Source organism: Marmota flaviventris, chromosome 17 (genome assembly GCF_047511675.1).
Source record: "Marmota flaviventris isolate mMarFla1 chromosome 17, mMarFla1.hap1, whole genome shotgun sequence".
Taxonomy (NCBI): domain Eukaryota; kingdom Metazoa; phylum Chordata; class Mammalia; order Rodentia; family Sciuridae; genus Marmota; species Marmota flaviventris.
The window spans coordinates 45440655-45468135 of NC_092514.1; the positions used below are offsets into that span (position 1 = coordinate 45440655).

General features: G+C 46.9%; 1 protein-coding gene across 5 annotated transcripts in view; it reads right to left on the reverse strand.

Annotated features, from left to right (window-relative positions):
- Nucleotides 1–1179: 1179 nt before the first annotated feature.
- The window catches only part of Msi2 (musashi RNA binding protein 2), a 369627-nt gene continuing 343325 nt past the window's right edge, over nucleotides 1180–27481 (reverse strand). Inside the window, exons 12-14 of one of the 5 annotated variants that reach the window (XM_027950228.2) lie at nucleotides 10533–10687; nucleotides 8747–8819; nucleotides 1180–6322 (exon numbers count right to left, since the gene is read on the reverse strand). In XM_027950228.2, the coding sequence (XP_027806029.1) occupies nucleotides 8778–8819; nucleotides 10533–10687 (197 nt within the window). In that variant the 3' untranslated portion in view covers nucleotides 1180–6322; nucleotides 8747–8777. Of the gene's footprint in view, nucleotides 6323–8746; nucleotides 8820–10532; nucleotides 10742–27481 lie in introns of all 5 variants that reach the window. The other 4 variants (XM_027950225.2, XM_071602927.1, XM_027950227.2 and 1 more) reach the window with 4 other exon arrangements.

Below are 27481 nucleotides of genomic sequence, written 5' to 3' on the forward strand. Positions count from 1 at the left end.
CTTCTTTGTAGACAGGCTCGCAGCAGGTGCAGGACTAACTAGATTGTGACCCGTCTGGCTCACAGCTGGTGTGCCTGTTCCCTGTGCTCCCTCTCTCTAGGCTCCTGGGCTGTGCTTGGGCCTCACCTTCTTTTGAGCTGAGCCATCAGAATGCCGATGGCCAAGATGGCCCTTTTCAGGTCTCTGAACCACTCGGCTCAGAATTCCTGGAAGGCATTTCTCACACTAGTCCCCAGGGTTCTTCTGTCTCTGGAGGACAGCAGGGATAATCCTTCAAGGTAATGGGATACTGGAGTATTGTGGCCCTGTCTATAGACACACAGGAGCTAGCGTGGCACCTAGTGCTACTCTCTCTAGCCTCTCCCTAGGTCCTTGGTATAGTGGGGATGCTCATAAGATGGTTGTTAAAGCAGGAAATCAGAGGAGGGACCCAAGAAGGCCATGTCCTGGGGACCAGGGCTTTTCCCGAGGCCTTGAGGGAGTAGCAACAGGAATACTCTAAACTGCATGGTTTATTCCGTACAAACCCGGTGCCTTGGCTGTCTGTATCTGGGGCCACAAACCCGAGGAATCCCGCTGGTTACCACCAGGTCTTTGTCCTCAATGAGCTGTCTCGGTTCTTCTGCTTCTTCTCAATTGCTTAGTAAACAGGAGGTTGCAAACACTGCAGAGAATCTCTCTCTATACCTTCAGTTTTGTGATGCTAGTTATTTCTATTTGGCAAAACTCTGAATTCCTTAAGGACACAGGCCAGGCTTCCAGTCCCGTTCAGGCATCTGGAGTGTGCCCTGGCCCCTTCTCCCACATACTGTTGGAAACTAGCCGAGGCAGGCAAGAGGGGGTCACTTAGCTCTTCTATGCTGTTCCCCACTTCTGGGTCCTACAGTCTCATAGGACCTTTGCCACGTATTCCCTGAACTCCCAGGGATTCTGAGCACCTCCACTATTAATCTGCCCTACTTTCTGGCCTGCTTTTCCACCTTAATGGTCTCCAGTCCCTCATTACAATGGCTCAACAGGGAAAGGACTTCTTGGTTGGAGGCCCCCAGATCAACACTCAAGCCAAGGGGCGAGGCGAGGCGGGGCAGGTGGGACTCGGTGATACCCTCTCCCCAACCCCCACAGCGGCTCTCCCCACCCCAGTCCTCTCCCACGGTGCAAGGACACCAGACAACCCTGTTCAAAACAGTTTATTTTATTTTATTTTTTGTCAGACAAACACATTGATTTCTGGACCACAGTAGAGGATGGAAACCTTTCACAAACTTATTTATTTGAAAATACAAATATAAAATTATACTTTCCACATCTGTGATGTGAGAGACTGCCATCCACATAGTAATTTTTTTACAACAGGGCTTTAAGAAAGCCACACACAAAGACCTGAAAGATGCTTGAGATAGATATATATATAGATACATATATATGTATATATATAAAAAAAATACTCACTACCAAAGTTCTCATCGGTTTCATACTAAAGTATAAAAGTAAGGGTGAGGTCAGCCACAGTGCTAGGGAAAGTTTTATTTAGATACATTTATGTCCACATGAAACGCTTAGACTTGCAACCTATTACATATGGAATTCCGAGTTTACAACACACCGTGAACGGCAGATTGGCTAGCCCACGCTACTCAAGAGCACACTCACAGACTCCACACGGGATGGTACAGTATGTACAGAATACAGTAGCAGGAGCCTTCCACGGAGGCTCTGGAACTTTTGTCTCTCAGTCCCCGTTCCCTTCCCCTCTCACTCCCTGCCTCCCGGAAACGAAATCCTGTCTGAGACAATACATTCTGATTATTAGATAGCCGGGTATTTGGATTAAGGTTGCTCCCCGAGAGGGGTGGGTTTGATTCACATGATTTTTGTACTTTAGTTTACTTACTTATTATTATTATTCTTTTTTTTTTTTTTTTTGGTGAAAGGAAAAAAGAAAAAGAAAACGAACACATGACAGTATTAAAGTATTGCTTAACTTCCAGCATCATCTGGTGTAGTGTCCGTGCCCAGGACTGAGCTGAGCTGACCTCTGCTTGTTTTCTGCTCTAGGGTGAGGGTGGGCAACTCCCCAGTGTCTCTATCCAATGTGCTTGCCTGCAGCCGGTCCCTCTTCTCTACCCTCTACCCTCCTGGCTTTTGTCTTCCTTGGAAGATCACCTGGCTGGTAAAGCACATTCAAGATAAAAAAAAAAACAAACAAAAAAAAACTCCCCTCCCCACCTGTCCCCCTAGTCTCCCTCTGTCCCTGTGTGTCACTTCTAACTGATAAAGTATGAGTTAGTGTTTCTTTTGTAAACAATTTCATATGCAATATAATACAGAAAGCATGGCTGACCTTCAATAAAAAATGTAGTAAACTATATTGCTTTATTCTTGAATATGCTGCAGTGAGTGAATGGCAGAATGAAGCAGTGTGGTGGTGGTGGTGGAGGCTAAGTCCCTAGCCCTCGTTTGCACTAAAGATCAAAATAGGTTTTGTTTTTCTAGTTGGAACCAAAAATAAAAATTTTCCCCCAAAAAAGAAAAAAATATATCCAAAATAAAACAAAACAAAATAACCAAAAATAAGAAAACTCGAAGATTGAAAAAAAATGAAAACAAAAACTGAACACCTTTCAGGTCATTAGAACCAACAATTACCCAATGATTTTTATACTAGTCTAGCAAGATGTGTGTAACATTCACTGGCTGTGAACTGCTGTGCAGTGAGACATTAAATCCACAGCAATTGAGCCATGCTACCTTAAAGCCCAAGCTACAAGTTCAAATTAAGATGATGGTTATGAAGGATAAAAACACAAGGCCTGTTGGGGCTTCGTTTGAATCAAGCCAATGAGCGACTGGGATAGAGCATGAGGCCGTCTGGTGGTCCAGAGCGGGATGAGGAAGACCACCAACAACCTCTGCAGAGGCTCCTGGAGAGGAGACCCCGGCTTGCCAACTCCATCTACCCCACGGCCACTCACTCTCCTCTGCTCAGGAGAAGAGGAGGTTGGGGCTTCCAGCAGATGGATCTGAAAGCCAGAGTTCCCGGTGGCTACACCAAGAGCCATTAGCCAAGAGGGTTTCTCCCTCAGGGAAGGTGAAAGGTGGGTCCCAGGTTCGCCATTGAGCTTAACTGAAACAAAGACGAGGCTGAACATCAGTGCTAAAAGAATTTACAAAAATCATTTGAAATGGACTTCTAGATGAGGTGGGGGGACTAACGTGAACCTTAACCTAGGTAGCCACATTAAAACATATCAGATTTCCACGAGATTTGTGCTATGGGCTACTGGGTCTCTTCAAAAGGTATATAAACATCTAAAACATATTCACACAGATTATCAATTTCTTCTGAGCATTCTTAAAAAAATATTTTTTTTTCTCTTAGTAAAATCATTTTAATATACCATGCCTCCCTCTTTTAAAAAATAAATTAAAAAAATCCAGTTTTGCATATCTAGCATTAGCATTTAAGGTAGTATGGCACACCCCTTCACAGTGAGGGGGGGTGGGGATCCACAAAATGCCGTAGAGTTGGTCGGCATTTGAACATTGTGAGACCTTGGGTTAGATGAAACCACATCAGATCAGGAAAAATAAAAATTAAACTTGAAATTGAAAAAAAAAATTAAAAGGAAAAAACTGCCCCAAAATTATCAGCATTTTTTTTTCTTTTCATAAATAAGAGAAAGTTCTATCCTTACTGGTCCTAAATCTGAATAACTATGTCTAGTTTTTTTTTTTTTTAAACCTTAATTACATTATACCTATCAATATGTACTAGAAGAAAGAGGAGAAAAAAAGTCACTACACTAGTACCAGGACAGCACGCTTACAAGATAGCCATTTTATACATTATTAACAGACAATGATCAACCAAGAGTCTTCTACGAGGTGATGGGGATGCAGAGAAAAGGAAGGGGATACAGTACGTCACCAACATGGACAAAAGTAACTAAATCCCCTTGCTAGACACTGAACCTGGGAATTTATTGTCTCTTTTTTCTTAAAATAAAACTTCTATTTTGTTATTTTATGATTTGAGGAAGTTCTGATATTTTAAAAGCGTCCAGCATTTTACTTAACCTGGTTGTTTGGAAATTAATACATTTAAAAAAAAATAGAAAGGAAAAAAAAATCCCCCCTCCCCCCGCAAATCTCTCCAAACAACCTAATATTTTACTGGAAAAACAAAGAACATGATTCTCTCTTCTAAAAAAAATGCTGTAGCTGTTTAATAAGGATTGAAAAAGGCTTTTTTTTCTTTCTTTCTGAGTTAGTATTTTGAAGTCTTTAGTTTAAAGATGCTTTTGCCCTACCATGTCTGTGAATGTCTACATTAGTCTACTTTGTTAGTAAAATTTATAAAAATAGGAGTGCAGCAGCTCTTTATAATAAATGTCGCATTCAGTGTCTCATACTGGCTGTGCCTTAAGTACCAAATTTATAAACGTAACAATTTAAAAAATATTAATAAAACGTCAATATCACATCTTTTAAAAAGAAAAAAATATATATCCACACTACAATATGTTTTAATGCCATCTATTGAGTTGTACTTCTATAAGTTGCTGTTGCTGACCTATTACCAATATTTAAAAAAAAGTTAAATTAAAAAATATCCTTCATCATAAGTGTCTTTCCCCAACCGAGGACCATATATTATAACAGCCAAATGTTAAACATGTGCAAACAGGAAACTGTCAGTTTTTCCCACCAGTCACAGTGCAGTGATGTTTATACTTTTTATTTTTAAAATTCTGTTTACATCTACAATAAATTAAAAAAAAAAAAAGAATTCTTCCATAGCCTCTCTGGTGATACTTGCAGCACTGAGGTATTAAAAAAAAATATATAAACCAAAAGGTTGCTTTCCTAATTTGTAAATAGAAAGTGAATGGAGAAAAGGTTGTATTCATGCAGGTGTATCCACTCCTGGCCCAGGGGCCCCCAGATCTGGGGCTGGGGTCGGCAGGGGAGGGGGAGGAGAGAGGCAGAGGGTCCTAGGAACGTTTGGAGGTGCTGAAATGATTGGACGATAGAAAATGATCAAATATTTAAAAATTAAGACTGAAAAAGAATGTCCCCTCCCTGACCCGCCCCCAAGCCAAACAGGTGTGCTTTGAAACTTTAAATATGTTAAATATTAAAATTGTAGCTTTGTCTTTAAAAAACGTCTTGGGAAAAGCAGTTTTTCATATTTTAAATAAAAATCTAGCTAGACGGTAACATCTGAAGCTGTGCACAGACAGAGAGGTTGATAGGCTGGTAGGATACTAGTACAGTTCATAGGTCTATCGCACTGACGACAGAGCTCGACAGCGCCCTCACTTGTCCGGGGTCGTCCTGGCAGCTGGGTGTTCCTCAGTCTCAGTACCGGACTTGGTCAACCTTCCATTCATCCCCTCCTCCTTCCCGAGCATCAAACTGCCTGGGACCGACTCCCTCACAAAAATATTTTTTTTTTGATTCTCTCTTTCTTAATAGTTTCTATGTAGTTAATGGAATTGTATTTACAACATTTCTTTTTTTTTCTTAGAATTCACAATTTCAAAAAACCTTATAATATGACCTCTTTCAACAGAAAAAAAGCACTTATAGAAAAGGAGGACACCCAAAACATGGTCGTCCTTACCTTATTGCCGAAAATAGATACTTAGGTTAACAAAGAGACATCACAAAAAAAGAACCGCTAAAGAGTCTGTTAATTAGCCTACTACATCTCACTTCGTCTACAATGCAAAACAGAAAGTTTACGCCCACCTCCCGCTCCCCTCCTCACAACAGCTGCGTGGTGTGCTAAAGTTCCACCTGAAAAATTCAGTCTCAGAATTGGTACCAAAATATGGAGAGCAACATCACCATCTCAGCATCCTTTAAAAGTGAGAACAGAATCAAAACGAGCAAAAAAAAAAAAAAAATTGTTTAAAGAAAAAAAAATGTAACTCCTTAATATAACAATTATACTATGGTTAGCTTTTGACTAGATATTAAAGCTAGGTGACTACTGGACTAAGTCAAAATTACTACCAAATTGTGATTCAAAGAGATTTAAAAGGAGGCGGGGAATAGAGAAGGGGAAGGGAAACCATCAAGAAAAACAAAACAAAACAAAACCAAAAATCATGGATTATATACACATTTAAAAGCTGTCGTCGTATATTACAGCAGATTCGTGAGATGAGATGTAGTCAACCCTCGATCCGAAGTGAGCCATCTCTGGTTGGGATGAGGAGTGAGGCTGTGGGGGTCCAGGTCTGAGGACATCACCTAAACAAAGGGCCACTCAGAAACTTCGCCCAGTCTTGCCTGGACATCCAGGTATGCTCTGCAGGGCCAGGAAGGTCAGAAGGATCCCGAAGAGAACAGAGAGTGGAGGGGGTGGGAGGAGAGAGAAAAAGGGTCAGCTAAGGGTGTGACTAACTGCAACCGTTCAACTACGATGAGTTTCCATAGGCCTAGGCTGGGAGACTGGGCATGTGTGACGAAGGGGGGGGGGGCTAACACCTTTCTGAGATCACAGCCTGGGAAATCTAAGTCTAAGCCACGCCTGATGCCCAGGCGAGGGCAGCTCTGTGACTCCTTCGCTGATGGGCTATAGGACTGGAGGCTTCTTGTGGTTATGGCAGGAAGGGTCTCGCCAGCTAACGGGTTGCGTTTGGACTTCCAGCCAGCTGGTCCAACTGCACATTGACCAGATAGTTTAAACTTGCTTTCAAAACTAAGTGGTAACGAAAAACTTTTGCCTTTAGTAGATACCCATGGATAACTGAAAGTGCAAATGTATACTAAAAAAATTCATATTATATACCAAAGGATTGAAGGTTGGGATACTTAAAAAAAAAACAAAGTACACCACAACCCACTTGGGAAGACCAAAACTAAGTTCAGGACTCAAAGACTTGCTGAATGGGTCGCCCTGAATTGGCTGTGGGTCTGGGCCCCTCTTTTATGGATGGCACCAAATGTCAGAAGGGCACCTCTGCTGGGGACAAAGTGTATATCTGGCTAGTCCCCAACAGCCACGGTGTGATCCCGTGACTCGACTGGCTCACTTAGTTCCTTCTGGAAGGGGTAGGCTGCTGCCTCCATTCTCTTGGCTACGTCAGCCTTCTTTGGAAACTGAGTCCTAGAGTTGGGTGAGGGAGATGAGCTGACTTCTGCCTACCCCTACCCCTTGGAGGGCGCTGGGGGGAGGAGGTCCACACTCCTGGGAAAGGAAGGGAAGGTGGAGCACCAGCATCTCAGCAACTGGCTGCCAAAGCTCTGTGGCGCCCAGTGATTGTTTAATTCCCTCTTCATCTGACTCCATGGGGGTGGGGGCTGGAGCTCTCTTCAATCCCCAGTCTTTGGATCTATCGGTCCTCCCTGCTCTACAGAGAAACCTTTCTGGGCCCCCAAACCCAGCTTAATTAGTAGCGAGAAGCTCTCCTTCAAACTGTTAGTGGCCTCTGGCTCTGGCCAGCAATGGCTGGGTCAGTGCTTGAAGGGGAGTGGAGGTGAGGGCTGGGGAGAATTCACACACATGGCTTATTGGGTTAAGAGAGGCAGCTGCGTTAGTTGAGGTGATTCCTTAGCAGCAACATGAGAGGAATCCAGAGATTTGTGGAGCTTAACTCAACCTGGTCCCCAGCTGGTCTCACCAGACCCAGTCCTGGCTGACTCAGGGCTGGGAGCAATCACTCTGCACCAGAGACCCAACACAGGCCTTTTCTATCCCACTCCAAGAGCAAAAGGCTCTTGTGCGCCAGTGGGATTTCCCGAGTGGAACCCATTCTCAGGCCTCAGCTGTCGCCCTCCCACTTCAAGGAGACCGGCTGGTGTTCCAACCCACTCCCCTCAACCTCATGTACTAATGCAGCACACATCTAGTGCTTTCCAGGATAACCCCACTCCCTGCTTGGAGTTCTTCCCAAGAATGACAGACACTCATTTTTGAGGAGAATGTGGCAGGAGGCTTGCTCACTGCCCGCCCCAACCTCCCTCTCCTCTGTCCCACCCCCTCCATATCCCCATCAAAGTGATTTAAAAAAATGTTTAATTAACTTGAGCTCAGTTTAAAAGGTTAGGAAACTGGCAGGGATCCAAATCCACGTTATGCAGGTGATGTCGTTAATTTAATTTGCTTTTTGTGCGGTAATCTGGATAATTACTCAGTAGTTACTGGCAAAAATGTTTTCTTTTCACTAAAAGATGGAGTCTGGCTGTTTGACGGCATGAATCCCATTGGCTGAGCCCCAGAGAGCCCTGGAGAGCTGAAAGGGCCCAGCAACCCACAAGGTCAGCTCACAGGACCTTCGGGAGTGGCCCTGGTCCCCGTCTCCTGTCCCCAGGCTTGGCAGAAGTCCAGAAGTTCCCTACCTCCACCCCCACCCCATGGGCATAGTACGAAATCGCCTTCCAGTTTCCCACACTCTTGATTGTATTTCAAGACAGAGAAAGATGACGGTAGGGACGATACAGAAGTGGAATCAAAAGAACCAACTCAAGAACCAAAAAACCCCAAAATAAAAAAAAAAAAGAGAGAGAGAGAATAAAAAAAGGTGAGGTCATGATTAAAAGCTGGAGGAAGGGATGAGAGATTAAAAGACTGGATTTGTTCTTGCCCCCACCCGCCTGAAAAGGGGTCCAGAAAGAGGAGGGAGAGATGTTGATGTGATGAGACAAGGGCATGCTCATACATGTATGACCAGTGCACATACATGTACGGACACACCGGCAGGGTGGAGACACATGGCAGAGACGGTAATACCTCAGAGTGAGATGGCAACGAAAGCACCTGCTCAATGGTATCCATTTGTAAAGGCCGTTGCAATCAAAGGTCCCTAAAATTGCACAATTGTTAAGGTCATCAGTGCGCTATACATGGGAACAGATTGTCATATTCTGGGAAAGAAAATTATCTCTAGGACTAGTCTGTGGTTGCCAGCATGAATATGTAATTCTGAGACACAGTGCCATGAGGGACCAGGATGACATCCTCTCCAGCTCCAGTCCCTCCCTCCCCCATGACCCCCACCCCAGCCTGTCTGCTTACACAAGGGAAACCAAGAGCCAGATTCAAAGGGGTGGGTGTGTAGTGGGGCTCATGCCCCAAATGACAGGCATGGGGGCCCTGACCCCAAAGAGCAAAGATAAGGACCTGTGTCTGTCCCGGGTTCCAATGGTTCAAGCTGGGGAGAAGAAATCCCAGTGCAGACAAACTATGTTGCTATGTGGGGTTTTTCAGAGAAATCACTGCAGCATACGGGTCCAAAGACTCAGGTTTTCAAAAACAAGTAGGGTCTATGTTTCTGGACACTGAAAATGGAAATGAGTCGTGTTCTAAGTGGTGATAGACGGTTCCTCAAGTCGATGCAGCTCTTGGATGAATAATAACATTCTGGATTTGGTACTCCAGTTGATCCGAAAGGATTAGACTCATCAAACTACTGACTCAAGTGAAACTGTCTTGGGAGTGAAACTGAACAAGGACCCAGGCAGCACAGATAGGACTGGCAGATGAGTGTGTGTGTGCAAGAAAGAGAGAGATGGGGAGAGAAAAATGTGTGTATGATTGTGTATGCACAAGTGTAATGCACGGGGGCATGGATGGGGCCGCCCTGGTGCCCCAGACTGTCTGCACAGGCTCTGTTCTCCCCAGCGTAGCCCTTAAGGCAAAGCTTGCCCGCTCTCTCCCACACGTGAAGTCTGACAGGGACGTGACCTGGGACAGCAGTCACTCCCATCTCAGCTCAAAACCAAACTGCCTCCAAAATGCCGAGGCGGGCTAGGGCAGGCGTTGGCCAGTTTTCTGTTTCCAAAATGGAGGGGGAAGCGAGCAAGTGGGGCTCAGGCACATTCATGCTCACACACCAGGAGGGAGAAGAACAATACAATCTGAAAACAGCATGCAAATCTGTTAAGCAAATTTCCATTGCCTGGATTAGTCAGATTATAGAACCACAGAGCATTACAAATATCAAATGCATCTGGCCTTCGGGGGGCCACAGCTAAAGAACGCAAATGGGAACTTACTTGGAACCTGGAAATTGTAAGAAATGTTAGCAAAAGAAATGGCCTGGGAGGGGGCTCGCCCTCCTCACCACCTCCCAGGTACCAGAGCTGCCAATGGACATCAGTCGGGGACTCTGCTGACTAAGATGACTACCCCTGATGTGAGGGGGGTGGCTTGACACTGAGGACCTACTATGTGCAGGGTGCACACTGTTTCTGCTCATTCTCACCCAATGTTTGGAGGGAGGTAAACTATTCTTGTTCTGCAGCCAGGTACGTGAGGTTCACAGGGTTATGTAAGTGGCTCAAGGTCGCAAGGGCTGAAGGTGACGGAGTGGTGACATGAATCTGAACTGCTCACATACGTTCTAGTTCATCACCGGGCCACTTAGGAGGTCCTTGGTATGTGTCTAGACAGAGCAGCGACAGCCTTCAGTAGCTGGCGGGACCGTTGATGGGTCCTCTCCTCTGCCCCTAACTCATGGGCTGCAAGGAGTTGGTCAGGTAACAGGAGGCAGGAGGGCAGGAAGGCAGGTACTTACAGCTATGCCGTGGCCGAAGCCTGAGCCCGGCTGTGGGCTGGCCGCGCTTATGTAATTCCCCACTCCGGAGTCCTGGCTGGCAGGGCCATAGAGATCGGCGACAGGTCCTGGGCTGTTGGCCCCCGGGAAGCCTCCGGGCCGCGCCGGGTTGGAGCCTGCCGGGGAAGCGGGCGCGCCAAAATTCGGTTGAGCACTGTAGCTATTCAGGACTGGTGTGCAGAGAATAGAGCTGGGTATGAGGCCAGAAGCCAGGCATGCACCGATCATTACAAGCCAAACACTCGAGAAAAACAGCTGAGGCCCAACTTCTAACACTCAACCAAGGCCATGCGAAAACATGAGCAGGGACTCAAGAATACTCAGCCCAGGCTACTACTAAGAAGCTTGGAGCTCCAAAAATAGAGAAGAAAAAAACGATCATTCAACACACTACGGCAACCAACCGGAGGTGCTTCACTGCCCACCAAATTATCACAATAGAAATAGAGATATATATGGAGGAGAGAGAAAGAGAGAGAGAGAGAGATTTTTTTTTTCACATCTGAATTGACGCTCATGCAGTCTTCTAGATTTGGGCACGTTGAGACAGCATTCACATCCCATGCAAACTACAAAGGAACTAGTTTTAGACTACACATTGTGTTAATATTGATATTAAAACGTGACAGGAAACAAAGCAATTTGTGTCTAGGAAAAAAAAATCTTTGGGGAGGGGATTTTTAAAATTTTTTTTGTGTGTATGTTTCATTTTTCTTTCTTTTCTTTTGGATCCATTAAATGACAAATTTGTTTAAAGGAAAAAAAAAAGACAAAAAAAGATCTCCATTCTGCATCCCTCCCCCACCCGCTCCCCCTCCCCACTGGCTACTCCCTCCTTTCCCACCCCTCCCATTTATATCCCTGCATGAAAGTCATTAATACTGAAGTGGTCGGAGGATGGGTTATGTCATGGAGAGTTCGGGCATCTTAACGTAACGGTAATGATGGCGACAGAGGGTTCCCTTTTGGGGTGGAGAGCAGGGGATGGAGGGAGGGGATGGGGTGGGGATGGTAACCTGAAGGTTGGGCTAAAGCTGGGGTGGAGCCAATGGTCCTACAGGACGCCCACACACTCACCTCCTGCAGGAGAAGGAAAGGGGGGGATTTAAGCCTTTTTTTCCTTTTGTTTAAACAACAACAAAAAAGACAAAGAAGTATGAATGCAGCATACCAACTAAACCAATTTACAGCTAAAGCTTATCTGTCCGAAATGCCTGCTCTGTTAGTTATCCTCAGGTATAAGCTCCACACTGAGAAAAAGAAAGCCTGGAATGCACCTTTGTGACAGAGGACCGACCTGACACCCACACACCTGGAGAGTGGCAGGTTGTGTCTGGGAATGGGGGTGGGGGGGGAGGCAGAGCGTGATGCTTCCTCAGGTTCTTCAGTCTGCCTCCCCCGAATCCCATCATGCCCTTCCCAAAGAGGGGCACAGTCTATCGACCAGGTTAATTTTATCTCATCTTTATTTCCCTTTAGTAGTTTAAACTTCATTTTCTTTTCCAAAATGGAATAAAACAAAACAAAAGAATCACAAACTCTTTTTAATGGTAAAAGTTAAGTTCTCGTTTCAACCTCATGGTGAGTCTGGGGCTGGCCGCTTTAGGGCAACAGTCTGGTAGGAGTGGCCGGTCTCAGCATCACACTCCTAGACGTCTTTAGTTCCACAAGGCTGCAGGCTCGCCTCTCCCTTCTGCCTCCCTCGGCATCCCCTCCGTCCAAGACAGCTGCCTTCCAGGGCAGAAAGGAAAGAGCATCTGAAGTGGACATCAGAGTCGCTCTTGCCTGGGGGCCTGTGCAGAGGCCCTCACTTCTCCTGGGGCTTTGAAGAAGCTACAAGTGGATTGATTGTCACCCACTTGTCACAGGTGTGGGAAGAGACTGATGATACCCCTCACTGCCAGGCTGGCAAAAGACCAAGTGGGGACTTGAAGACACAAAGGAGACCCATCCAAGCTATGTCTGGCTCCGGACTCAGCAGAGAAAATAGAAACTGTTGCCTCTGGAAGCCCCAAGGTGAGCCCCTGAAGCTGCAGCCCATAAATGAACAAACAGGCTGATGGAGAGAAGAGGTTAGAGAGAAGGAGAAAAAGAATTATAGCTTAGAGCAAGCACCAATGGCTTATTTGGGAATGTGCTGGAAGACAAAGGGGACTGGGATGTTTGAATATAGAAGATTAAACTTGCAGATAACATTTGGCCCGTCTCACTCACGAAGGCAAATATCAAGCCGAGATATTCAAACGGCGGTATTATCTTGGTAGAACACCTCCCCCGCAGCCCTCAGACAGTGGACTTCTGGTTTCTCGGGCATTGGAACCCCTCCCTCTACAAAGAGCAAACTCCCCTGTTCTGTCTTAGGGTAAGAGGGTGGGGTGGGCTTGGGGAGGCACAGTGTGAGATGAAGGGGAACATTTTCACCTCTGGTGGGATGCAGATCCAGGAAGATGCTGGGCAGGAACACCTGTCTAGGGGGTAGAGAGGAGGAAGGTTTTGGTGCTGACTCCTTCTGGCAGGAAAAGGGCCCTAGATACTAATCCAGCCAGAGTAAGGAGCCTTGGAGACAGGACGCAGCATGGCCAGGAAGGACTGCTGTCCAGAGATGCCCGCCTCCAGAAGCTCAGAAGGCAACCTGTGTGCACAGAGGCCTGGTGTCTAAGAGTCGGCCTGAAGGGAATTTCATAATGAGCAGCTCATCTTAGGTCTGGATCACCCCTCCCCTGCTCAGTCATCTTCCATCAAATGACACTAAAATCACCGTGGAGAAGGCGCTGTATTAGAATGCAGCTTTTAAACCCCCAAGTCCCCTTTTATTATGCACTTGCTCATCACAATGCCTGAGTCCCAGCCCAAAGTCACCTTGCAAATATCCCTCAGCCAGGGGCGGGAGACTGGGCCACTGGGTCCCCACCAGAGGGCGCAATGGGCAGGCTATCAACACTAGCTGTGGGCGGGTCTCCTCCAGGGGCAGTGGAAACTGCACCTTCAAGGGCTGGGCACTCAGGAGAGATGTCTCCAAGCTCCACAGTCACCACCTGCCTCTGTCTCTCTGTGGCAGAAGAACCATGCCCCAGGGAGCGTGCTCAAGTCCCCAGTCAAGCCATCTGAAAATCCAGGCATCTTTGGGAAGACTCAAAAAACAACAGCTCTGGCTGGCAGGACAGAATGAGGATGGACACTTAGCACATAAACTTGTCAGGACTGTGCCTGCTGTCAGATATGGGAAGTATCAGGGACAATGCGATTTTCTTCTTTCGGGAAGTCAGTGTCATTTCACATATGGAACACTGGCTGGCTACATGGTAAAGGGGGTCATCTGAGGACCCCCTCTCCTGGGGAGCCGAGAGAGACAGGGGGCATGCCTGCCGCTGAGCAGCCTCTGCCGTGACGGTGCTTTCTGCAGAAGCCACTCTCCAGTCAATCCTCAGTGTCCTAGGTGGAAGGCACCTTCCTCCAAGCACGTGGCTAGAATTGGTCCTATATACTAGGATCAGGTTAGAAAAAGGACAGAACATCACTCTTAATGGTCAAGGGCACCTTGTCCACTGCTCTGCTATGGTGTATGTGTATATATAGGGAAGAAGTAAATATTGTTGAATAAACAGTGTTGAGATTGATAAATTGGATATTATAATGCCTGTCCCAGAAGAGGGCAATGTCTTGCAAACACCTTGGCATTTCTGCAATATAAGCTGTGAGTGTTAAGTGGCTTGGGACGAGCCTTATACCAGGCTGGTCGTTTGGGGGCTCATTCCTCCATCATAGGCTCTGGGCAGTGTCCATAGCAACAAGCTAATCCTGGGCAAGTTCCTTCTGAACCTCACACCTCGACCACCCAGCATCCTCTGGGCTTTCCCAGTCCAGGCAGTACCCTCAGGAGGTGGCTACAGTGTAGAGAAAGGGGGCACTGGACTTGGAGTCAGAAGACCCATGTGTGACCCTGGCCCCAACCTGCCAGCTGTGTGCCTTGGTCCAAGCCCCTCCAGCCCATGCCATTGTTTGTAATGTGAGTGACGTTTGCCTTATTCAGCCTGACGCTGGGCTGCTGCGAGAGTGAAGAAGAGAAAGTGCTCTGTGACTTGTCAAATTTAAAACAAATACTCTCATTTTTGAGATAGTTGTGTATGCAGAGCCCAGCAAGGCAGGTGCCATATGCAGATTTAGGAAAATCTGATATAGGAAAATGCAATCCATTTGCCATACAAATCAGGAGGTGATTTACAAAAAGATCCAATTCATCCGCTTCATGCATATAATCATCGTGGACCTGAAGGAAGGACTACAGGGGTGGGGGAGGGAAGCAAGGACACTAAATCTCACTGAGGACAGCAAGAGGAAATGCACTTGAGTGAAAGGTGGAGGCATCTTACATGGACCAGAAGGAGGGGCTTCCTGTCCACCAAGGAAATGCCCTGATGGCTGACCCAGGAAAGCCCAAGAATCTTATCCTGGAGACCTTAACAGAGATGGGTGCTGTAGGCTCAGACACTCACTGGTGCTAGACTTGAAATTTGTGGGTACCTTCCCCCAGGGTTCTAAAAAGAGCTGGGGGAGATGTGTGCTGACGTGTGTCACAGTCTGCAAGTGGCTCTGCCTACCTGTGGTTAGAAGGGGCTGGATTGAGAGTGAAGTTAATCCTTAAGGATAGGGAAGTGGTGGGAGTCAGAACAGCTTCGCTTAGGTCTAGGAACGGTGTGGAAGTCTAGACATTTCTATATCCGTCTTAAATATCTTAGGCAAAAAGCTACAGCCAAGGATCCTGGGGCTACCCCTGGAAAGGCACCTCTGGTGCTAAGACCTGAAAACCAGACTATGAATGATCCAGAGAATGCTACTGTGACAAAATCCTCTCCAGATGAGCTCAGCCCACATATCTGTGACAAGCCAGGGGTCCACTGAGTTCCAGCCCTAGGCCAGGCTCCTGGTTTGGTGGGTCTCACATTTCCCCAAAGGGCATGGCCACCCTCAAGACATTTCAGTCATTTGCTTTGTGAATCATCCACGACTGCCAGGTTTCATTTCAGGCAGGGAACCCTGGTGGCCCCTGCCACTTTTCTAGGACAGAACCTCTTCCCTGCCCAGTCAGATGATGCTGCTCAGGGCGAAGCCACTGCAACGGAGAACCCAACCTCTCTAGGTCCAGGGCAGAAGGGAACGTGCTACCAAAACAAAGTTAATTGCACTCTGCATTTCTGAGTGAAGCAGAAGGGAGTCTGGGCTGATTGGTATCATGGCCCCTGTTCCTGGCCCCTATCTCCCAATGGAATGGATGACTGAGTGCAGGTATGGTCATAAGTCTGTGTGACACTCTTAGAAGGCAGGGGTCATGTTAATCCATCAAACTGGATTTTTAGGGATTTTGTTTGTTTTAGAGAAATTGAAGAAACTAATTAAATCATGGCCCCCCTCCAACACTCACCTTGGCCTTCATCTTGTCTACATTGTGCTTCTATATTTCCCTTGGCCTGAAACTCCACAGTGGCAGGACTGTCTCCCTGTTAGCAAGGAATTCCCAAGGTGGGCTATGGAGTTGTTAAGGTTCTTGCAGGACCTGGCAGGTTCCTTGATCAGATGGCATGGACTCTGGAGCAAGAGTGCCCCTCTTCTATTCCCCTATAACACTGGACACTCAGTGGATGCTGTGTCCACAGAGCCTGGTGGATGCTGGTAGCAGAGACCTTCATAAGTCCCTCTCAATAATCAGCCACTCCTTGAGGGCTCTGAAGAATGGCTGCTAAACAGCCCCAGACCCTCCCGGGGAACAGAGCTGGAGAGGCCACACTGTAGTCTCCTTACTGCATCCTCTGAAGGCAGATGGGCAAATGGCAAGGGTCAGCAAGGAAAGATAAACCCGTAAGGGAAGGACAACACTCGGTTGTATGTGATCACAGAGGGTCTCACGCAGAGCAAAGCAGAAGTCTGCCCAACCAGTATGTCCCAGGGATCCTTGGCTCCAGCTTTCCTTTCAGAGCTTAGCCTGAAGGTAGGAGAGACAGACAGTGAAGGCCAGCAATTTGTCCAACCTGGGGAAATGGTAGGACACGCTAAATTAAAATCAAATCAGTTCAGGGGCCCAGATGCAGGGACAATCAATTTTATCCACAATATATTTTTAAAGCTCTGCTGAAATTCAGGCAATTTCAACCGAGAAAGGGAAGAATACTTTCAAATGGGGAGGTGGTGGTGGTTAAGAGAGCAAGGTGCTGGTATTACTTTTCCATGGTCTCCATATGTGAACAGGTATGTTACAGAGAAGAGCAAACTCAGCCTGGGGAGAATATCATGCCAGTCGTGGTGTATCCATTGAGGCTTGGTTCATCTGCATGTTTCATGGGACACGTGGTGAGAGTCTGCTCTTTCACATGCTGACAGGACAGTTGTATGCTGGTCCAAATGTGGTTACAATAATGCCAACCAACCGCAGTTTCCACTTGTTTTCTTGAAATTTAGCCCAGTTCAGACCACTGTGGTTGGTGTTGATGCTTGCCAATCAATGTCAGCAGGTCTCAAGTAGTGAACCGATAGGCATGAGAACCTAAGACTTGTTGGCTAATCCTTTTGTAGGAAGATCTTAGCTTCCGGTGAAGTCACACCTCACCCAACCCTCAAGAGCTAACTTCACTATCAGTGGATTCTAAAGCCCTCCTATAACACAGTGATCATAAAGCTGGGGATTCTCACAACATTCAGAGCAGAATGGACCCATCTGAGGAAGGCTTTGTGGTCAGGACGATGCACTTTATATTGAGATTCAACCTTTTCTTTACAGCTTGGTGCTTTTTTGTTATCGGCTCTGATCAGGGCCTATGAGTGTGTCTCAAGCTCACAAAGAACATGCTGAGTGGGTTCTGGGTGGGCTGGCTGGGAAGGTGGGTGAGGGGAAGATGGAGGTTATCTGTTCATGGTATAAATCCTGGGGATGCAGCATCCTTCAGTGGACCTGGGCCTAGGAGTCACAGAAACCAGGCTTTTTAATCAAGAGGGCAAAGAAAGAAAGTTCTGGAGTCAAACTCAAGTTCTTGCTTCTCCTAGCCCCCAGGGGACCTAGGGGCTCAGTTTGTCTACAGGGTTCTAGAAGGAAGAAGCCCTGGGAAGGGAAAGGGAACCAGGCCCTGCTGGTGCCTGAGCATCATGGAGTCTGTGACTGGCACTGGCACAGGAGCTTGTCCTTCTGTGTGAACTGTCTGACAAACATTTATGGTTTGGCTGAAGTGGGTGGGGTTTTAACATGAACACCTGCTACATCTTTCCCTAGGCTCATAGACTTGAGAGTCCAAGCCTACACTGGTTAGAAGCTGCAAGGAGTAGCAGACAAGGAGACCCAGCAGAGACCACAGCACCCTGGTACTGTTGCATTAAGCCATCCAATGGCTGGGCATGTCACCTGAGGTGACCCAGAGCCCGTGCTTCCTCACCCAGCCCCCCCGGCCCTGAGAAGCAGAAGGAAATAGGGAGCATGGTGTCTGGAAACAACTCCCTCCTCTCTCTTGAACAGTCTGGTCAGTCCTACTTCAGTTCTGAGAATGTCCCTTGCTTTGATCTGGTGACTGCCTTTCTCCTCAAGGCACATCCATCTCTCTAACTTTCAAAAAGAAACGAGTCTGGCTTTGCCCCATGTGTCCCCAGCCATCTTCTCTGTGCTCAGTATTTCCCACTCTTAATGCCACATCCCTGTCCCCACCAGAGGGGTCAGATCCTTGTTTGTGTCTTGCACACATTTTCTGTACTACAAATACATTAAAATACTACGAAATCCAAGGCCAGGACTACAGGCTTAGGAGTTGGGCCTCATGTATTCTCCATCATGATGAAGTACTATATAAGAATCAGATGTCACCCTGTAGCTGTTAAGAAGCATGGGGCAGGGGACAAGAGAGGTGAAAGTGAACGAGACAAGAAGCACTAATCTTCTAGAAGCTGTGGCTTCAGAGGATGCCACGCTGCAGTGACAACTGAGACTAACTGGGCACTTCCGTGTTCCTGTCGGTAGGTTCTTCCCACCATTTTTTTTTTCATTCACCTAACTTATAAGCTGGGCTTTATTAGCTGTGTGTTAAAGAAGGAAAGCCAGGGTTTGAGCAGCTAGGGAACATATCCAGTGCCACCCAGTGTCTCACACAGGCCTGCACCCAGCTCTAATGTGAAGGCAATTGTGTTACACAGGGAGGGAGCTGTCCCTCCTGGGATCACAGTTGGACACATTTCTTCTGTTCAGTTGGATCTTTCTTTGCTCCAGAGAAATGGCAAATTTGAGGGCAAGGAATCAACTTCTCAACCCTGGTGTGGACAACCTTGGAGTGGGCTTGGGCCTTGTACCCTTTCCAAACTGGGAGCTCCATGGTAGTGCAGATGTGTTCCCCATCAGACTGGGGACTCTCCAAAGTTGGGTAGTATATGCCAAATGTGAAAGGGGACTTATCTCTGCTGAGGACTAGACCTGACCTGCATTGTGTCACATCCCAAGGATCAATGAGCTTCGGAGCACAAAGCAGCACCCAGTCAGTATTGATGGGCAAGGGCACTGTGAGAGGGAATGCAAGCCCTGGACTAGCCTGGACTCCTGCTCCCCTCCCTGAAAGTGCCTGGACCCAGTGGAGCACCCAGAGGGCTGACCTCAAGTGTCAAAAGACCACTCCACTCTGCTGAGGGCAAGTCCAGTGGGGAGCTGGAATACCCTAAGACTGATCAACATTTACTAGAAGCTGTGGCTTCAAAGGATGCCAGACTGGAAAGTCATAACCAACAGCAACTCACTGCCCTGGGCTCCAGCAGCCAGGGGGTAGGGTGGGGAGGATGCCCAGGGGACAGCCCCTTGAGGACCTGTACAAAAGGCTTTCCACTTGAGCAGCCCGTCTTTAATGATTATAAAGGCACAGGAGTTTAATCCATTTTTGATGTAAGCGCTAATAGCTCTGTGTCCTTGAAGTTCAAAGCGGGTGCATACATGTCACTAATTAGCCAAGCATGGAGCCATTCAGCTCCCTCTCATGTTTCTAATTAGGTCTTTAATAACAAACAAACTCCGACCTTACCAAAAGGCCCCATTCGTCAGACAGTCAAGGAGGCCGGCTGCTTCCCTGTTTATGGTTCTATCAGGCTGCTTGTTCTATGTGTATAATGCTGCTAATTTCAGCCAGGACAGGCCTATCCCCAAGAGAAGCAGGGAAGTCACATAAGAAAAAAGATACCTTAGCCCATCCTGGACGTGGTCTTCCTGGCCCTACTGTGAATACCCATGATAGCCCTGGGCCCAAGAAGAGGCTGGGGTGCCAGCGACAGTCACAGAGATGATGTGAAGCTCTACCTTCAGCAAGAACCAGGTGGCACTTGAGCCTGTGGTTACACACTGCACTTGCCTGGGGTCCACCCTGACGGATTCTGATTTGATGGCTTCAAAGTGTGGCCTGGATACAGGGAAGTTAAAAAAACCTCCTCAGGTGATTCTAACATGAAGCAAAATTCAGAACTACTGCACTGACTCCAATCTCAGGGCTGATTTGCTCATCACCAACTATTAACAGGCCCATTTTATTCCTCCTTTTTGGGTACTAGAGATTGAATCCAATGGTAGTGCTCTACCACTGAGTGACATCCCCACCCTTTTTTATGTTTTGAGACAGGATCTTGATAATTTACTGAGGCTGGTCTGAATTTATAATCCTTCTCCCTCAAACTCCCAAGTAGCTGAGATTACAGACATGTGCTCGTGCTCAGCTAACAGGTCCACTGTTACTAATGACAGCCAAATCCTAAAAGTCTCAATCAACTGCAATTAATGATGGAAATCTGACAATAGATTTTAAAAGCGATACACACAATTCTGGAAATATTCAGTCCCTCCCATTTCCTTGTACATTAAACAATGCATGACCATGTTCAAGTGCATCCCCACCAAGTTTCCTGTCACTTGAAAGCTCATGGCTTTCTCCCCACTCACTCCTCTCAGATCTTAAACCACTGTCATTTGCCACTAATTTCACCCTCAAGGACAAGAAATTGGAAGCTTTGGAAACAGCAGCAATACAGAGCTGTAGAGTTGAAATGTCCCAACTTTTTCTTCTTTTTCTCTGTACTTATGCTGCCTGCTTTTTTTTTTTTTTAAAGCCATTTTTTCATCCTTATTGGATTAATCTACAAGGCAACCTCTCTCCCTAGGAGGGGGAAGGGTTGTAAGGAAGAGAAGCCTCTCAGCTGTTTGGACCTTGAAGGTCAGGACATGGATAGTGGAGACAATCCCTAAACACAGGCTAATCCCAAGCATGTCACTCCCAACCTGAACTGAATGCACTTTACAAGACAAGTGGGCAGGGAGAAAAGACTGGGAACTACTTCAGTGGAAGGTGTTTCAAAGACTATCAAATGAACCTTGTAGAGCTCAATAGACAACAGCCAGAAGAAAAACGTGGCAGGAACATAACAGCAAAATTGGTTAGGGGCTTCCTCCAACATTGGTCCATGTTATCTGGTTTTGCTGCTGTACTTTGGGTCTTGTCTTTGGAAGAGGGTGTGGCTTGGGTCTGTGCCTTACTGACCCCTTGATTCCAGGGCATTGCAGATCCTGTGTGAGGACTGCAGTCTGTGATGCTAAGCTCTTCTCCCCAAATTCAGGAAAAAGTCCATCCTCTCCAGGTTAATTTCAGAAATAACTTCCAGAAAGAGGAGGAAGCAGAGCTGGGGAATCAGGCTGGGAAATGCACAGGGAAGCTGGGCTGGGCAGCTTTTCTCAGCCACTTTAGCCTTTACCACAGGCACCCAGGTTTGCATTGTTTATCACAGACCTGGACAGACCATTTTATTAATATTAATAAGTAGCCAGGAACAAAGGGCCCCTTTATTTTTAGCTTTCTCTAATTGTGTAGTAATTACTCATCTACAAAACAAATGAACCCGTGCTCGCTGTTACCATGGTATCAGGAATCCAGCCTCCCTGCAGAATGATTGGCTGAAGAGCCCGCTGCACCCTCCTGTGGACCCGCCCCTTTCTCCACCATTGGCCCAAAGCAAAGCCCCAGCAACTGGGCAGCCAATCGCCTCCCAGCGCTAGGGCTGGGCTGTGTTTCCCAGCGACCCTCCAGATGCAGCCCTCGCAGCGGTGTATCTAAGGGGATGTTGACTCTTCCCTGCGGATAACGTCTGTCTTCCCAGAGAATCCCTCCCAGGTTCCACCCCCTGGTTTCTTTTAGGTTGTGGCTAACTTCCTTTGGCCTTGTTTTGAGTTTATAAGGTTCCCTTCAAATAATTCCTTAAGCTCCCTCTTACCCAACCACGCCTCCTCTGGACCTCCACTGCCTGCCATTGGTCTGAAAGGATTCAGGGACCAGAAGTCAGACCTGAAATGTCAGCCAAAGAAGGACAGGCAGAATCATGGCATTAAGTCTGCAATAATAGAAGCGGGTGCAAAAAATACCTATAATGCCTTATGAAGCCACTTGTAAATGATTTGGGGTTCTCTCCTAAAGATGTTAAGAATTGGGAACAGTTGTAGGTTTTTGTTTTTTTTTTTTCGTGCAGTTTTAAAGTTGCAGTCTTGTTCAGGCATTGCTGAGCTGGTACAGCAGAGCATCTGCTGATAGTGTTTGAGACACACTGAGGCTCAAATCCTATCCTATCTCTGCTACCTCAGATAAGATACTATCTTCTCTAAGCTGCAGTTTTAATCTTTAAAATGGGAATGGGAGTTGGGCACGGTGGCAAATGCCTGTAATCCCAGCAACTTGGGAGGTTGAGGCAGGAGGATCATTAAGTTTGAGGCGGCTTTAGCAACAGCGAAACCCTGTCACAAAATTTTTTAAAAAGCGGGGAGGGGGCTGGAGATGTAGTTCAATGCTAGCATACACTAGGGTTTAATCCCCATTGCGTGTGTGTGTGTGTGCAATAAAAAGGGAATGGGAATGATAGTGCCTACTTCGTGGTGTTATGAGAATTAACTGGGATAAGGCAGGTGAGATTGGTATAGTACTCCTTGCTTTCATATAACAGGTGAGCTTTTATTAACATATTACTATTATCAGCATTTTATTGAAATTGGCTGGGAAGTGTCTCTAGCATTCGATCAACCACTTTCAAGATAGCTTTCCTTTAAGGACTGCCCAGGCAGGTGTGAATTTTAAGATGCTGGCCAGAATCCTCCATTCCATGCCACGGAGTGGATATCATCATGGCTCTGCCATCCTCTGACAGACCTAATCCCAGCAGCCAATCATAGCAGCTCAAAAATATTATTTGCCCACTTCCCAAACTGGAAAAGGGAGACCTTTTACTAAGTTTTTAAAAAAACTTTCTTTTGTAGTTGTAGATGGAAAACATGGCTTTATTTTACTTGTTTATTTTTATGTGGTGCTAAGGATCAAACCCAGTGCCTCACATGCGCCAGGTAAGTGCTCTGCCACAGAGCTATCGGCCCAGCCTCCTTTTATTAATATTAATACACATCCAGGAACAAAGGGCCCCATCATTTTCTGCATTCTCTAATTGCATACTCATTATTTATCTATGCTAAGAACAAGGACTAGGCTCTAGGCTCTGCTTCCTGGAGGACTGATGGTTTACAGGGTTGGGAAGGCTGTTGCTGCCCTGAGATATATGTAAAATGTCTTTAGAGGACTTCTAACCTCACCTGTCATTAAGAACCAAGCAAGAAAAGAACTTAGGACATGAAGCAAGAGGGAGAGGATGCCCAGGTAGGGCTAACCAGGTGTGGCTTTCTGGCAGTCTGAGTCAGATTTTGAGGAAGCAAAAACAAAGATAGAGGGAAATGAACCGGCAGGAAGGACGAGGGCAGGGGCTGCTATGTGAGCCAAGGAATGGTAACCAACAACTATGGGCACAGAATGAATAACAACTTGTTGGCAGAAGCAAAGCAGATTACGGGAGGGTTCAGGATGCAGCTCAGTGGTAGAGCACTTTCCTAGCATGTGTGAGGCACTGGGTTCCATTTCCAAAAAGTAAATTAAAAGATAATTTAAAAAAGGTCTACCATGGTTTTAAAAAGGGGTTCATGGGAAAGTAAGGTAGAGTCCCCATCAGAGAGTGCTCTCCAGTCTATCTTCTCAATGCCTCACTCCTCTCCTCTTGCTCTGGGTTACAAGCCCAGCCCAGGACCCCTGGTTTAAGGGGGTCAAGATGTTTTCTCTGGTTCTGCTACACAGGTCATCTTCCCTAGATGGTTCTATCCTTCCTAGGTTCTGCTCCTATCAAGAATATAGACTTCCCTTTTCTGCCAAAGTGACCCTATTGATCTGGCTCTCAAGGTGACCCAGAACCTTGTTGTCTCTACTCTCACTCTAAATTCCTCCAATGTCTGTGCCACGTGTCACCTTCTGCATGGAGTTTCCCTGCCATCTGTGTACCCTGGCCCTGCAGGGACCACCTATATGACAAGCTAGCTCTTACATCAGTTGTGTACTTGGTCTTCCTCAGAAGACTTGGAGCTTTGGAAAGACCATGTCATATAATTCTCCGGCATCTCACCCCAGATGCCAAAGGGCCAGAGTTAATCATCTAATGGGGAAGAGAAAAAGCCCCACTGCCCACTGGGTGCTTGCACACTGACCTGTATCGGGTGTTTATAATGTGTATGAATTATTTCTAACTTGTCTGCCAGCCTCCAATTCTGCCTCTCCAGTCTCCCTGGGTACCAATGCCAGGGCTTGTCTAACATGCAAATCTGATGTCACTTCCTGGTTTCAGCCCTCTCCAGGCTCCTTAGCATGGTACCAAGAAAGGACTCTCTGCTGTGGGCTCTGCCCATATCTGCTTCTCTTCTCTTAATTTATTTAATTTTCCAACCAGAATTAAACTGTTTGCTGGGCTTCAAATTCACTCTACTGTTCTGGAATATGCTATCCCCCCTGGCCCTTTGGGGAGCTCCCATTTGTCCACTGACAGTTGAAATGTTCACTCCCCTGTGAAACCTTCCCTGACACCCAAGCAAAGCTCATCACTTCCTCCTATGTGCTATTTCTGTACATAGGACAGGTTTATGTTATTGGGCCTGTGGCATCACAGTGTCGTTGGTTACCTGTTAGTCTCCACGCTAGGCTGGTGGGTCCTCAAGGTCATGGACAGTGCTTGAATTCATCCATGAACTTTCAGGGCTGGCTGTGGTAGACACCATTGGTTATCTCCTCAACACCATTTTCCTTTTCCCCCTCTTATCAGAATACAAGTTTTCTTTTGGGATTTCATCCCCCCCATCACAGTGTAAGAGCCACTCAGTTTAGAGGGAGATGGATCCCTCAATGATTGGTTCTTGTAACCCAGGCCTTCGCCAAGCAGCACTAAGCTCTGAACTTTTAGAATTCTGAACCATCTGACCACCTCTTCTTTAGATAGGACAGTGTGATGCAAGAAACGGCTGTAGCCATTTTGCCACCATGAGGGAAACCAACATAAAGATATTATGGGAGTTTGGAAGAGGGCAAAGCTCAGAGAATTACAGAAAAAGGACCCTGAACAATCTACACATGAAGGTTATTCTTCAAAGGATTTTTGAGAATATCAGCAAACAAATCCCTAAACTATTTAACCACATTGAGTTGGGCCTTCTCTTATAGTCCAAAGTACCCTTGAATCAGGCCTAGGAAAGTACCTGCCATGTGTAATAATAATTGTTATACACTCGATAAATATTTGGTGGAGTTAAACTCCATGGCAGATGTGCGCAAGGCCTAGTTCTGGGATCTTTGCCTGAAAGACTGGACTGCAAGATCTTAGGCTGGAGTCATAGCTGACCCAGAACCTAAGGCCAGTTGGGCACTCCCAACATGGCCTTCATTGCTGCTTGTGCCAGGTGTCTGGGCGGCAGGTGAGTCCTTCACAAACCGACATAGCTCCACCACAGGGTTACTTTCTCCAGGGTTTAAATCCAGAGTTTGCTTGACCAAAGTCTTGCTTTGCAGTAACTAGGCATGTGATTCTAGTTTAGTCATACAACCATTCTGCAGTTCAGCTTTCTCACGTAAAACCAAGCCCCAAACTTCTGCCTTCCTCTCTACCTCAGGGGAGAGCTGTGGCAACTGATGTGATGGTGTCTGTATGATCATCAAAACTCTGCAGAAATATAAGGAACCATGATAGGTCCTGGCTTGTCCTTTGATGGTTCTCATCAACTGTAAGGGGGCTGACTAGCTTTTGGGATTTCCTGGACCCAATAGTATCCTGACCCAGTGTGGGGTGCAAGGAGCAGGTCTCCTGGTCACTCTCTCATGTGCTCTCCTCGCTTCACAGAGCTGGACAGCTGGGCCTGGGCTCCTGAGAGCTGGCGTGAGGGAGGCCAATGAGCTCAGGGGAGGAGGCAGGAATGTGTTACCCACTGATTTAAAAGACCATTAACATCCCCCCACTCCATTCACTTTAGGATTAACTTATACTTAGGTCTGGGCTGCAAGGCGAGTCACTAATTGCACTAGAGTTGATTTATCAAGTGCACAGTATTTCTATTACAAAATTATTGATTGGAGTTGATGTATTTTATCCTGAACAGGGTTGGTCCAAAAGCCCTGGGAAAATGAATGAAGCTGAGGTCAGCAGCGGGTGCCTGTGCACATTATTATAAATTCACGGGGGTTAGTGAAATCCAGTGCTGGACTCTTTACGGTGGAAAGTCCTGGCCCTCCAAGAAATGAAAATTTTAACGACCCACTGGGATACAAGGTGCCATTCCCCACAACCAAAGGCTGTAGACTGAAAGATGTCTGTTCAGGTAAAAGACTTTGGGTAGGTCTGGATGGCTGCAGCAGCTGGTCCTAATGGTCACAGATTTGCCCTTCCTCTGGTCCACTGTGCTGGCTCTATTCCATAGCCACACATGTGGCTGCACCCTAGTTCAAGGGTGTCCCTGTGACCTTGCCCTCAGATGGGCCATCCTGGTATCGCAGTCGGCAGGACGCTTGCTGCCCGCACAGGGAGGCTGGTTGGGTCCCCACCTCCCATCCCTCCTTCTTGCTGATGAGGTACAGGAAAGCCACTTTCAGAAATGAAAAGTATCCATTTCCCTTCTTAAAATGAAGCCAACAGCGGACATTATCAAGGCAGAAACAACACATCGTCTCCTACAATAGGGACTTTCAGGGAACACAACTGGGTTCCCAGACCACTGAAGGCAAGAACAGCTCTCTGTCTTTATGTCTCTTCTTTCCTGAGTTGCAGCAAATCCTCAATAAATGCTCATTGAAAGCAATAGCTGGGAACCCTGAAGCTGGTGCTACAATAGACCCCAGCAGCAGCAGATCCTCCAGCAATTGGAAGAGTTTTCCAAAGCCTCTCCCCAGAGCCACACAGAAGATTGAGGCAAGTTGGGAGGGGCGCTGCGTCTCCGTCTTCTGCCGCTACCAGCTCCCCACTTCAGGTCAGGGTACATCTGCAGCAGCCTCGAAGACTAATGATCCTGGTCATTTCCCTCATGCCACCAACCCCCAGGCAGAGCCAGGAGAAGAATTCTTTCCAGATTCCTCTGCCTGGGGCCTCAGTGCCCTCATCCAGCAGTCCCTGCGCATCCTGACTCCGCAGGTGACAGCCAGGGCAGTGTGGCTTCTCTCCATGGAGCTAACATTTCACTCTATCTCAACACATTCTTTGAGGACTTCATGGGCTCTGTGACCTTTTGCTGCGTTCTGTCTCCTGAAATACATAACTTACACCCTAAAGGTGCAGATCCCTCCTGTAGCATTGGGTCAGGATCACTGACCACCCTGAGTTAAAGGGCAGGTTCCAGGGGGCAAGTACTACCTTACTTGACACCAACTTGTGAAGATGAGAGGCACCTCCAAAAGCTCTAAGAAATCTCTGGCATTCCCTTCTGGCTTGTCACCACAGATACAGGAAAGACAGTGTGAGGTGGCTGACTACACATGCCCCTGAGTGGAGGGCAGAGACTGCAGGACTGTGCCTGTTCCCCTTCCAGAAGGCCG